Source organism: Pteropus vampyrus, unplaced genomic scaffold, assembly GCF_000151845.1.
Source record: "Pteropus vampyrus isolate Shadow unplaced genomic scaffold, Pvam_2.0 Scaffold23, whole genome shotgun sequence".
Lineage (NCBI taxonomy): Eukaryota > Metazoa > Chordata > Mammalia > Chiroptera > Pteropodidae > Pteropus > Pteropus vampyrus.
Window position 1 is genome coordinate 2,541,598 of NW_011888804.1, and position 14,111 is coordinate 2,555,708.

The 14,111-nt window shown below is 48.2% G+C and overlaps 1 protein-coding gene across 1 annotated transcript in view; it reads left to right on the forward strand.

The window, feature by feature from the left end:
- Positions 1 to 14,111, forward strand: part of CUX2 (cut like homeobox 2) — a 229,497-nt gene that overhangs the window by 177,963 nt on the left and 37,423 nt on the right. The window contains exon 5 of the mRNA XM_011356049.2: positions 13,113 to 13,247. Within this exon, the coding sequence (XP_011354351.1) occupies positions 13,113 to 13,247 (135 nt within the window). The remainder of the gene's footprint in view (positions 1 to 13,112; positions 13,248 to 14,111) is intronic.

Sequence of the window (14,111 nt, forward strand, 5' to 3'; positions counted from 1 at the left end):
GCCCCAACCTCCTCTATAAAAATAACACTCCTGGAAAATTTGCCAGGATGAACACTCTCCTGTTTTTATATTTCTTGACAGGCAAATTATTTGTCGAAATACTTCTCCCCTCCTCTGAAGCTACACAAATCCTGATTCAACATTTTTGTTTTGAATGACTGCTGCCAACACAAATCTTTGGCGGAGAATGCAATATAGCATGATTGCTCAGCAAGTATTTTGATAAGTGTGCAGCCTGTATGTCTGTAATTACGAAAGAAAACCGTAAATCTTTTGGATATTGTTCACACAGATGTGGCGTGAAGTGAGAAAAAAAGCAGTAAAACGTGTTAAAAGCATAATTAATGTCATTGTTGTGGAGGATGATTTGATTTAAACCTTTTTGACTTCTGTATCGGGGACGGCTGATTTCTTTCTCGTGCTCATAGCATCACTAGGTACCGACCCAAGCTTTAGAAAGCTAACTTGTTAACCAAGTGATTAGTTAAAAGCAAAAAAGCAAAAACAAAAAAACGAAAAACAAGAAAAGCACAAGTAAGAGGGCAGGCCAAGGAACATTGCCAAAGAGATGAAAGAGAGGTGAGTGCCCCAGAATGGTTTTTCTGCTTTACTTTGGTTTTTAAAAATCAGATGCAGGAGATGGCAACTCCTGACAGGCGTTTCTCTCCCCGCCCCTTTCAGGAGGCAGAAGGCTAGTCAGCTTAGGCATTCGAGCTACAGTGTCAGACACAGCTGGTGGGACTGTCAGCTTGCTGTTTTTGAGCTGTGTGACCTTGGACAGGGGCCCGAACCTCTCTGAGCTCTGGTTTCTGTGTCTTTAGCAGAAGGATAATAATAGAACCTGCTCATAAGTCAACATGAGGATTTGATATGCTATGCATGAAAGCATTTGGAGGGTTTAATAATCAGTAGCCCACGGCAAAGCTGACATCAGGGTATAAGTTACAGAGTCACAAGCATTTACTGTTGATTTCACAAAGTTCTGTCAATTGTTAAGGATGTGAGGTGAGCGGTTTAAGCAACAAGGTTACTAAGTCTGTAGAATATGAAAATGCTTTATGCTATTTAAGGTTTTTAAAATTTTCTCCCCAATTGTAAAAGTCATGTATGCACGCTGTCAAATTCAGAAAATACAGAAAAGTAGAAAGAAGGGAAAACTACCTACTAGAAAAGCAGTGGGAACATTTTGTTGTTTTTCTTTCTGATCTTCTTCCCATGTACTTTTTCAAAATAGTCATTCATCCTACATGTACCATTTTGCATCCTGCTTCTTTCATGAAGCACAAGCACCCGTATTTCCCTGTGGTTAAAAATCCTGAGTAACGGTGGTTCACTGTGTGTAACACTCCCTTGTGTGGCTGTGTTATGATTTGCTGAACTCCCTCTCTGACACTGGGCATTTAGGGTACTCAGGAACGCACAGCGTACTGGTGCTGTGCTAAAATTCTCAGGACGAGGAAGGGAATTTGGGAAGGAAAATATGTTGGATTGCCTGCAAACTCAGGATCAGTGGTCAGAAGGAATGTGAATTTTTTCTCTTTGTTGATTTATTTTGCATTCCTTCATTTATTAGTTATACTAAATATCTCTTTGTATGTTGTGAACCACTTATATTTAATCTCTTGTGAATCACTGGTTCATATACCCTTAGCCCGTTTTTCTATCAGATTTCATTGATTTGCAGATGCTCTTTGTATATTGGGGATATTAACCTTTGTCCTGGGAAATGTGTTTCATATCTTCTCCCCTGGTTTGCCTTTTGTTTCCTAACTTTGTTTACAATGTCTCTTCTATATAGTACATAGCAGGCCAAATGTTTGCAGAAAGTAGGGAGTTTCGCTAAACCTTTGCTTTATGGCTTCTGGATTTCATGTCATATTTTAAAAATCTCCTCTCACCTCAAAGTTATAGTTTTTTAGTGCTTTTGTGATCTTAATTTTTTAACATTTGGAACTGTGAACCATCTGAAATGTATAATAGTGGAAGTAGTGAGAGGTTAAGAATTTAACTTGGGTGTTTGTCCCAAATGACTAGTTCTACCGCCATCTAGTGGTTAAGCCACCTTCACAGATACAGGAAATATGGATTTTAGTATAATGAGTAACTGTTGTTTCCGCCTGTCCTCACCTCCCTCCCTTCCTCCCTACATATGCCTCTGCTCAGTTGGTCCTGTAGAGGTCAGGGGATCACCAAAGGGTAACATAAAAGAGTATTTAACCCGTAAAAAAAGTTTAGTGATGGCAGATTTTCTCAAAGATGGTAGATAACTTTAGAAGGCATTGTCCCACCATTTCCTGCCACAATTTTGCCCATGCCATTTCCTCTGCCAGGAACAACCTTTCCCCATGGCCGCCTGTCTAAATTTTACTACTCTTGGTAGACAAGTGTTGGAAGAGTATTAAATCAAAGCGTCTGGTATACTGGTACCCAGTAGGCACTCAGTAAGCTGCCATTCCCTTTCAGAAGGGAGGATAGGCATTTTGCCTGTGGCTTTCCATCAGCTCATTCTCTGAGTGCCTACTGTGTGCATGAGCCCCGTGAACAATCAGAACACAAGCAGAAAAAGGGCTTCAAGGAAGGACAGCTAGAGGAAGAGTCTCAGAAAGGACTGCCTTTGAATTGGCTTTTAAAGCATGAAATCATGAGCTCCCATCCTGTGGGACTGTTTCCAGCGTGTTTCCTTTATGTTGGGCAGTGTGCTCAGTCCCTTCCAGAAACAAGTTCACTGATACCCACAGCCCCCTTGGAGGCGAGTGCTGCCATCCTCCCCCACTGTGCAGCTGAGGAAATGCAGGCTCAGAGAGGTCAAGCCACTTGTCCAAGGTCACACAGTAGAGTAGTGTAGCCTGAATCTAGACCCCTGGCTCCTAACCCAGGTGCAAGACTAGTTTAAAAATTAAAAGGGTTTGGGCAAAACCAGTGCATATTTGAGCTGTAAAGAGTGAAAACCAGCTAAGGATCTTTGCTGCCAGTGGATTGAGAGGACGAGCCCTTTGCGGAAATGCAGATGTACTACCCAGAAGAGGAACAGGTTTACCCTCACTAGCCAAGAACTCCTGGTCCTCCTGGCCCAGGGCTTCAGAGCCTGGACTTCCAGATGGGGAATTTCATTGAGAGCAGACAGAACTCCATAGGCAGGGGGTGGAGAGAAGCCAGGAGGAGCTGTAGCAGGACTCCGGGCCGAAGGGCCCTGCAACAGAGTGGAGCCATTGACTGTTTTGCTATTTTGCCTTCCATAATACACCTGACTTTTCTGAGCCTCAGTTTCCCCTCTTGTAAAATATGGGTAATGATCTCACCTAATTATAGGGCTCTTGGGTGGGTTCAGTGAGAATGGAGAACACTTAGCATGGTGCCTGGCCCAGAGTAGTAGCCCCATGCAATTCATTCAACAGATATGAGTACCTGCTGTTTGCCAGGCACTCTCTCCAGCACCAGGGGCACAATGCTGAGCAAAGCAGACGCCGTTCCCACCCACCTGGAACTCTGTGCAGCTCCATATGTGGGAACTTTACTTTTATTATAATAGACATAGATTTGAGTCCTGTTCTGCTGCTTCCTGGCTGAGTGTCCTCAAGTAACTGTCTCTACCTCTCTGAGCCTCTGCTTCCCTTTCTGGAAAAGCACACTTACCTCCTGGTACCTCCGTGAGGATTAAACAAGGTGAACGGTGTAACGTCCTTAGCTGACTGTCTGGCACATAGTAAATGCTCAGTAGACAGTGGCCACCATTGTTAATTGTTGGTAGTATTATCACCATCACCATCCAGAGCCGAGAAGAAAGACCCTCTCCAGCCCCTCCATCCAAGCTTAAGCCAGGAGACCCCCACTACCCCGACCCGAAGCAGCCCGCCCTGGCAATGGAGGGAAGAAAGGGTGGACAGACGTATAGCTCACAGCTGTGTATAAGGGCCCCGCACCCCATCTGCTATCAAAAATTAAAGGATCAAAGTTATTCTCACTGCCGCCGTCGATAGCCTGAGCCTCCCACCCACACAGGCACCCGGAGCCAGGGCCCAGATGGGAGAAGGCTTCTGTCTCGAAGTATTTTGGAGGGGCGTATGCATACTTCTGCATATATGTGTTTCTAAACAGCTTCTCGGACAGCCTTTGCAGCTCCAGCTTTCCTAAAAAAGCTCCGAATGCCACTTTCCCTCAGATGGACACAGTGGGAGGAATGAGACAGCTTCTTCTAGATTGCGGGCTCTCCCCACCTAACCCCCTTAGACACTTTTTTAAAAAACACCAACAGCATCAGCTAGTGGTGGAAGATGGAATAGACGATGTTTTATCCCTGTAGTCCGACAGTGCCTTTGGAAAGCCTGGTGTAGTATTAAAAGTCCGTTCGCAGTATTCCCTAGGGGTGTAGATCCAATGTAACCAAAATGAATTAGTCATTTTATTAAGCAATTTATGCATAAAGAGCAGGTTGATGGCTGTAAGACAGAGGCTCTCTGCTTCCTAATGATGCTCCCCCTCCTGCACGCCCGTCAGGACGTGCCACCTCGGATGGTTCATATTTGATCTTCCGTGTCTGCCAACGTGCTCAATTAATCCAAGGGATTTGTTGTAGTCGAACGCTTTTGATTTGGGGTCCCCTGTTTTGGGCACTTTTATTCAGGCTGTATCTCAGGCCGTTTGATTCCCGCTGCCACTGCCCTCATCTATATATCGACTGTCTGTACATTGTGGAAGTGAAGTAGGGGAAATTTAAGTCTCGCTCATGGCTCTGGGCAGCTATGGGTCGCAACTGAAAGGTTTCCGGTGGAAATGCTGAGCCCGGCAAAAACCCAGGCCCCCTGGCTCCAGACACGGAGTTGCCGGGATGTTCTGTCACTTTCGACACTGCAATGTGAGGCTTGCCAGACACCGCAGGGGATTCAGTGGGACCCAGCACCCTCCCAAGTGGTGGGGTCACCTGACATAGGGAGCAGCCTCGATGTACCTGGCGCAACACTGAAACTTTGGACACATCGCGTGCCAGGTATCACCTTTCTGTTTCCTTCCGATGTCTCAGTCAGGTGCTAGAGCGTCTCAGACATCTACAGGACACCTGTGAGTCTCCCCTTGTAACCAAGGGAGGGCTGGCCTTAGGCTCACGGTCTTGGGCAGACAATGAGATCTAACTAGAGTTTAATAATATTGGTTTTCTTATTGGGTTGGTTTTTTCTTTGTGTTTATTTTTATGGTTAAAGCACCTTCTATTAATGACACAGGATCCCAATTATTTATTTATAATAGTGAAACAAAATACTCCTTTAAAATATATTTAAGTTAAAAAACATCAAATCACATAAGGACAGATATCAATTTGGTAATCTTTGGGGGGCAGGTGAATGCAGCAGAAGTTGCAATGTGAGTATACCAGTGTTTGGCATTTGGGCCACACTGGGTTCGAATCCAGCTCTGCCTTTTTCTAGCTTGGTGACCTTGAGCAAGCAGCTTCCCTTTGCTAGGCCTGTTTTCTCATCTGGAAAACGGAGATGATAGCTATCTCTCATGTGGTTGTTTTAACGATTAAATGAGATATAAATACATGCAAAGTGCCTGGCATATGTGGTGGTGGGAGGGTGGTAAAGAAATGTCAGGTATCTGGGACTTTTGGCTCAAGATATGGGGTGGGGGTCTCGTCTACCCCACACCCCAGCTCTGTGGGTCTGGTTGCCCCATCTACTCCAGGATGGATGGGTGCTGGTGTTTGGGGGATGAAAGCCAGAAACTAGTGTTTGGAGGGCCAAGCCTGCTGAAAAACCCAACCACTACCCATGGCAGCTGTGCCCAGACCAGCCTGCAGGGAGGGGAGGTGAAGCTGGCCCCGAGAGTCACCCAGGCTCATCAGCAAAATGGGTCAGTTGCTGTGATCGAGCTAAGTTGTGTTTTTGAGACAGTCACTCAGGAGAGTCTGCCGTTTCTCCTGGTGTTTCCTGTGTCTAGATTATTCTCTTTTACCTCATTGCTCTGCTGGTTCCCTCTTCTCCTGCAGGGCTCTGCTCAAATGTCCCCTCCTTCACAAGACCTTCCCCTGCCAGGCCACCTCAATTAGCACCATTGTCCCAGAAAACACACACACCTCAGACCACTATCTGCCCTGACCCTGCTTTATTTTTTTCTCAGCTCCCTTACTGCTATTGGTTTCTTTGTCTTTTGTCCATCTCTCTTCCATCTCTCTTTAGATTGTCAGCCCCAAGAAGGTAGGAATTCTTATTCTGCTATATCTCCAGGGCCCAGAAACTTCCCTGCTACACAGTAGGTGCTCAGAAAAATATTTGGCAACTGAAGAAATGATGTCCAACACATAGTAGGTGTTCAGTAAAAATGTACTGATGAATAGATGGCTGCATTAGAGACTGTGTTAGTTTCCTATTGCTGCTGTAACAAATTACTGTAAACTTAGTAGCTTAAAACAACAGACATTTATTATCTTACAGTTCTGGAGACCAGATGTCTAAAATAGATCTCACTGGGTTATTAAAGTGTCAGCAGGTCTGTGTTTGTTCCTTCTAGAGGCTCTAGGGGAGAATCCATTCCCTTTCCTTGTCCAGTTGCTAGAGGCCACCCACATTCCTTAGCTCCTGGCTCCTTCCTGCATCTTCAAAGCCAGCAACATAGTATCTTCAATCTCTGACTCTAACTGCCTTCCATCTGCAACCTTAATTTTCTAACTATGTAACATAACGTATTCACAGGTTCTGAATGAGGACGTGGGCATCTTTGGGCCGGGGCATTATTCTGCCCCCAACAGAGACACCCCAAGGGAGAGCTGAGGAATGAAAGCAAGATGCCCCTAGACCCCCATGATCATCAGATTCTCTGAGAAACCGCTCTCAAACACTTTAAAGATCTTTGTCATTTCTCTCTCTTCCAATTTGTGTTTGTAAGAGCAGCCAGTGACATTTAGCTGATGCATCAAATAATACCATTAGACAAAGTAAGTGTGAAACCCTTGGATTTGCCAGCTGCCACAGCTGAGCATTTTACCTACATGTAATTTGGCAGAATCTTTCAGTTCTCTGGATGCTAGTAATTTTTTTTTCCTTTCTGATCAAATTCCCAATGGTGTAGCTCAGGGCTCCATGAATTTCTGGGAAGAAATGAGTTTACCAGTACCCCACAAAATCTAGGAATTCCACACTCTGCGCTAGGGTGAAGAAGTAAAGAGTGGGAAATACTGGGAAGTAAGTGATTGTCGTTGCCGTGTACTTCTCAGAGCAGGCACCCTGCTCAGCCCACAGCCTAATTCCTCAGTAGTTGGAGAGGATGAAAATGCAGGAGGACCAGCGCCCAGGACCTGCTGCTTCCTCTTATGGAATGGGCTTGTCTCTGCGGACAACAGGTGAAATGGGCGCAGCAGGAGGGAAGTAGGCTAGACCTGAGTGAGGACTTCCTTCCTGTGAGACCTGAGGGTCTTGGTAGCTACTTTTCTCATAGTTTGTACCCAGTTGCCATATGTTATAGGTTGAATTGTGTTCCCACTGGTGCCTGTGAATGTGACCTTATGTGAAAATAGGGTCTTGCAAATGTAGCAAGTTAATCCAGTATGACTGGAGTCCTTAGAAGAAGAGGAGAAAGAGACACACGGAGAGAATGCCATGTGACAATGGAGGCAGAGAATGAGGCGATGCTGCTACAAGCCAAGGAATGCCAAGGATGCCAGCACGACCAGAAGCTAAGAGAGAGGCATGGAACAGATGGAGAGAGCATGGCTCTGCCAACACCTTCACTTTGGACGTCTGGCTTCCAGAGCACAGTGTATTAGTCTTCTGGGGCTACCATACCAAATTACCACAAACTGGATGGTTTAAAACAATGGAAATCGAGGCTGGTGGTTCTGGAGGCCAGAAGCCCAATATCAGAGTATCAGCAGGGCTGGTTCCTTCTGAAAGTACGGAGGGAGAATCTGTTTCAATCTGGTGCTCCAAGAGGCAAAAGAATAGTCACATGTTCCTTTGGGTCCTCTGGAAGCAGAACAATACCGAGATAGCATGAGATGTGCAAGAGGTGTATTCAGGGGATGCCTGGGAAGGTTGAAGGAGAGGGAGAGGAGGAGGCAGGGAGAACCTTCAGATGGCGATGCTGGTCTGACACCTGGGAAGGGAGAGAGGGAAGGAGGGACCTCAGGCAGCAGCGCAGCCCTGAGAAAGTCTTGGCCAAGCTGACAGGGCTTGCCAAAGCAGGATGCAGTCATCTCGTCAGGCCTCTATAGGAAATGCCACAGACCAGGAAGGGCGGGGAGCTTAAACAACAGGAATGTAATTCTCCATTCTGGAGGCTGGAAGTCCAAATTAGGGTACCAGCAGGGTTGGTTTCTGGTGAGAGCGCTCTTCTGGAAAGCGCTGGTTTCTGGAAAGGCTCACAGGTGGCCTTTCTTGTCCTCACATGGCCTTTCCTCTGTGCATGGAGAGAGAGCGAGCTCTGGTGTCTCTTCCTCTTCTTATAAGGACCCACCCTTAGGACCTCATTTAACCCTATTTACCTCCTAAAGGCCATCTCCAAACATGGTCAGATTGGGGGTCACATATGGATTTGAGGGGAACACAGTTCAGTCCATACTACAAGGGTCGCCCGTTCCGCATTGGCAGGAGTGGCCGCCCTGCCCCTGTCATGCTCAGGTGTTGACTGGGAGCACCCCAGGCGAGTGTGGCCTCTGGGCGGACACTGCAGTGGACTGGAACGTGCAGCCCCTGGAGACGGTTGCCATCTCCTTGCAGGAGGTTCTCTCTGGAAGGGAGAGCTGGTGGCACGTTCTGTGGCTGCCACACATTGTTAACAGTAAGAATAGAAGCAACACTCACTCCGAACCTGCTGGTGCCGGGCACTGTCGCTGGGACTCGGCATGCTCGTGGAACCCCTTCACAGCCGGCACACTGGCCCTCTTGTCATCTCCGTTTTCCTGATGAGGAAATTGAGGCTCAGGGGGCCTAAGTGACTTCCCCTGAAGGCGTCATAGGGTCCCCACCACTTTTATCTGAGAGTGGCTTTCGGAATTTGGAGGATTCACAATGTTTGCACTACTTGTGTCAAATTCAGCTGTGAAGGCGTTTAATAATCACCCTCCCCGAGCATCCTGGCTCAAAGACCCAAGGCCAGAAGCACTCACTTCAGCAGGTCCCCACCCTTACCTGATGGCATCCAGCATTGCGTGTGCACCTGGGATATGCTCGTTACAGGAATTTATGTAGGGAGCCCGGAGAGGGCTGGCGCTTTGTCCAAGGTAACAGCAGCTGGTGGCAAGGCCAAGAACAGAGCCCTCGGTCTTGTGCTCAAGGCAGCTTGGCCCATGGCAAGAGTCGCTTGGCACCCTAGGTTCAAATCCCACCTCTGCCACTTCTGAGCTCAGTGACCTTGGGCACCTGACATCTCCTCTCTGGGCCTTCATTTCTCTGTCTGGAAAATGGAGATAGCCACATCTACCTTATCTTACCAGGCCTCACCTTGGGGAAGTGACTTAACCCCCCGTGCCTCAGTTTGCCCATCTATAAAATGAGACACAACAGTACCTACCTCACAGTGCTGAGGTAAAGAGCAAATGAATTCTAAAACACTTAAAGTACTTTGACTGTTAGGACTCATCATAGCCTGACTTTGGCTGAGTCATCTGAACGCGCCCCCGCATCTTCTCCTTCAAACTGAGGACCCAGGAGGCAGTAGATTGTGGGAAGAAGAAGCCCAAGGGCCCTCTTGGCCCAGCCACCAACTCACCAGCAGACTTCAGGAACATCACTAGAATACACTTTTCCCTATCTGTGCACTGGGATGGGGGATGCTGCACAAATTACCTTTATAGGTCCCTACCCAGTGTGACTTTCTAAGCTGGAGTCTTTGGATCCTAGAGTGGTGTTCAAAGCAGGATTATTAGATTCTGGATCTCTTGGGGTCTGATGAGAATACATGAGGCCGTATCTTATCTCGAGACTCCACAGAGGTCACCATGCACAATCAGTGCCCAGAAAGCCGCAAGACCAGGAGTGCCACCTCCAGTCAACACTTTGCAAGCCCTACTGTGCGCCTAGCACTGTGCATATCTCTGTACACGGTCTCTCACTGAGTACTTGCAACCATACTCTACACATGTTGCCCCATTTAACACATGAGAAAATTGGGGTTCCGAGAGGTTAACTGTCCAAAGGCCTTTAAATCACACTGCCTCTCAGTATCTTTTTAATCTTCGAATAGTAGTTTCTGGGAAGTAGGAACTGTTATATTTTTCTCACTTTGTAAGTGAGGAAACTGAGGCTCAAGGCCCCAAGGTATTTGGATCCAGAGCTGACTTCAGATTCTGTGACGGTAACTGCCATGTGTTACCCCATACCAGAAAACGAAGGTGAAAAGGCAGAGCCTTGTAACCTGCTGAACCTGTGGTGAGTGTCCGCCCAACCCCACTCCTGCAGCCTCCCCAGGGGCCAGCTGAGGTCAGCTTCCCCTGGATAGAGCGCACAAGGTGGCACGGAGTGACCTGCAGGACCTCCAAGCAGAACAGAACCGTAATCCATGACCGCGGGAATGGGGTCAGTGACATCATTTATCACCTGAGTATAATCTTTTGGCTTGGACCAGCTCGTGGCCAGCTAGTCCGGGAGCCACAAGCTGGGTCTTTTCTACCTCCTTGGAACCGGAGCCAGCCCTGCGTGGCCCTCCGTGGCCCGCTTGGTGGAGCTGCACCCTCCCGTGTTTATCTAACTTCCCTGACCCCAGCAAGTGCTCATCGCCTTTTTCTCCCTTTCTCAGAAACCAGGACACAATAGGAAGCGTTTCTTTGAACTTATTAAAAAATCCAGACTTGTAAATTAATTTGTCCGTGTTGTACAAAGGCAGTGCAGATGGACTCATTAGCATGCACACAACAAATAATTATAGATGAATTTTTAGCTGGCCTGCCTAATGCGCTTGCTGGGTTAATTATGTCAATGTATAATTACATCAGCCCGGGGAGACATAATGGCATACCCCGCTGAGCAGGCCCCGCAAATGACGGACCGTGGGGGGAGTGCTGACAGAGGAAAGACGGCGGCCTCCCCGCGCACCTGCTTACCTCGGCACAAACACCCACTGTCCGCGCCTACCACCGCCTAAAGCAGGCAGGAGGAGAGAGAAAATGCAGAATCAACCTTGTTCCAGCCAGACCTGAAGGCCCTGCGTACAGGCCCTGCTCTACTTCTTCCATCGGCAGATATTTACTGGGTCAGACTGGGTCAGGTTTCATTCATCCACAAGGGGTCCAGGGAGGGAGCAGAAACAGATGCAGTCCCGGCTTTGGTGGTGGAGTTTCAGTCCAGTGTGTTAATTAGTTGGACTTGCAAATGAATGAAAATTGTAAGTACAATGAGCGCTGAGAAGGAAAGGTGCAGGTGGCTGGGAGAGCTCGTATCGGAGGACTGACTGGTCAAGGTGGGCTCCCGGAAGAAGCGGCATTTGAGTTGCAAAGACGAATAAGCATCAACTAGCTGAAAGGGGTAGGGGAGGGCGGGGTGTTCCTGGCAGATGCTTCTGCTTGTACAAAGGCTCTGGGGTGGGAAGGTGCATTTGAGGGACTGAGAGAAGGCAGTGTGACTGGAGCTAAGAAAGGCAGGACTAGCCAGGGCTTCCGTTTGTTCTCAGCTGACCAAGTGCCAGGCACCATGTTGAGCACTTTGCATGGATCCTTATTACAACCCCATGAGGTAGGTACTTTTACGGTGAGGCACAGAGAGTTATTAGTGTCTTTTTGCCAAGGTCACACAGCAGTCCCAAGAAGCAAGTATGAGTTAGACCAGGACCCAGGGATCCAACTCCAGGGTCCATGCTCTTAATCTTTCTGCTCCCCAGCAGAGAGCAGTGGCCAAGTGTTTGCTGGCAGACCCTGGTGCAAGAAGCAGGAAGAGTGAGGGCTCTTGTGCATTCAAAAGGACTGCGGACCAGACCCAGTCCCCTTGGTCTGGAATGAGGGGGACTTGGCTTTCTGGGACCCCCATGAACACCTGCTTGCAGCTACTGGGATTAAAATGTTTACACCACAGCAACAGGAAGCCTTTGTGGCATCAGAGAAAGATCCAGACTTAAATCTCACCTCCACTCTTCAGCAAGTCACCTGGCTTCACTGAGCCTCAGTTTCCTCATCTGTGAAAATGAGTCGACCAGGGGATGCTGGGAGCATCATGGGAACCTGTTCCCGTAGATGGGCTTTGTAACCTGGATGATGCCAGACCAATCTCTGGCATCATCCAGGTGTTCCTAGTACCTGCCCTAGGTGGGGAGTTGGCCAAAGCCACCTGGAAGAATAGGTGCTGGATTCTAGATCTGAAGAAAGAGGAAGTGCTCGTTAGGTGACGGCAGAAGAGGCAACAGAATTTCAGGCAGAAGGACCTGCACATTCCTCCTTTTAGCTATTGGGAAATGAGGAAGCATCTAACATCCAGGTGTGCATTTTCAGAAAAGCCATTATTTTATCAGCCCGGCATGTCCCAAATGATATGTTGGTCCAGGTCCACTGAGAAGCACCCCCAAGGATTATGTGTGCAAGGATGCTTTGGCGGGGAAACAGGTGAATGAAAATTTGGAGGGAGCTGAGAGAGGTGGGGAACTGGGTGGAAGCATCCAGACCATGTACAGCCAGCCTACAGAAGCCCTGGACAAGGCCATGGAGGAGTTCTCTACCCTCAGAGCAATCCCACGTCCCCAGGATCAGGTCTGTCTCTACGTTCGCTGTCTGCAGGCATTGTCTAGAAAGACCTGTGGGAAGGCTGGCCTCAGAGTGATGGATTTCAGAGCAGAGTCCTTGCTCAGTGATGTTCCCTGTGGCTGGAGGCATGTAAGACACAATCTCATGGCTGCCACAGATGGAATTGTAGACTCAGGAAAATGCAGTTGTTGTGACAGTTGTTACTATTTCCAGTTGGATGGGGCCCCCACATCCATGGGAATGGCACGTACTCCTCTGGGCAGGTGCCTGGAGAAAGCTGCTTCCTCATAATTCAGAAAGTTCACGTTGCTCCCCTGAGCCATCAGAGTGACTCCAGGTGGCTCTCATGAATGGTCCCCCCACCCTTGCTCCCTGTGGAAGGACCCACCAGGCCCCACAGCCTCAGCCTGGGTGTCCTCCAGCCCCCACCAAGACTCCTGGCCTCTTCTCTCTGCAGACCCCGGGCCTGTGTTTGAGGCAGCGCGCAACCTAGACGACAGACTGCAGCCCCCCAGCTTCGACCCCAGCGGGCAGCCACGGCAAGACTTCCACGCCTTGTGGAAGAGGCACCCTGAGCTCCTCAGCTCCAAAGGTACTGAAAAGGCCTTCACAGGATGAACATAATAAACTGATCTTTGGGTGTTTGGCAGCCAAACTCAGCCACCCTGGGGACACAGGGAGCTTCACTTTATGATTTTAGATGCAAGATGGCACCCTTCTGTGAAACAGATCAACCCCAAATCCCAGAGGCTTAATACATTTGAAGGGCGGGGAATTGCAGGGGATGTTCCATGCAGTCACTCAGGGACCCACACTGTGATGGTTCTATCATTTTCAGCTTGAGACATCCAGAGTCAGAGTGAAAGCTGACAACCAGCCAACAGGCAGAGAAAGTGTGTAGAGGGTCACACAAAGGTTTATGCACTCCAGGCATGAAAGTGGCGCACATATCACTTCTGACCTCATCCCATTGTCCAGAATTCAGTCCTATGGCCACACTCCGCTGCAGAAGAAGCTGGGAAATGCAGTCTGGCTGTGTGCCCCGGAGAAGGGAGAAACAGGATGTAGTGAACACAGCACTGTCTCAACCCCAGATGAAACAAGTCAAGAACTAGCAGAGCTAAAAATATTTAGATATACATCTATTGTGATAAAAATGTTTGAAAGCCAGAGAATGATGAACAAAATTCAGCGTGGTGGTTACCTATGTATGGTAAAGTTGGAGGTCACCATGGGCAAGGGAGGGAACAGGCGTGTGAAAGCCATTGATGATCATCTGATTCTTCTGTATTTATTGAGCTGCGAGCCAAGCACTACCATGGCACTGAGGACACAGCCAGGAACGAAACTGACCTTCTAGAGAGAGAGGCTGATTTTCAACCAGTAAATTAGTAAAATATTTCAGATTTTAGGTGGTGAGAAAGACTGGGAAGGAACGAAACAGTGAAGAAGGGAA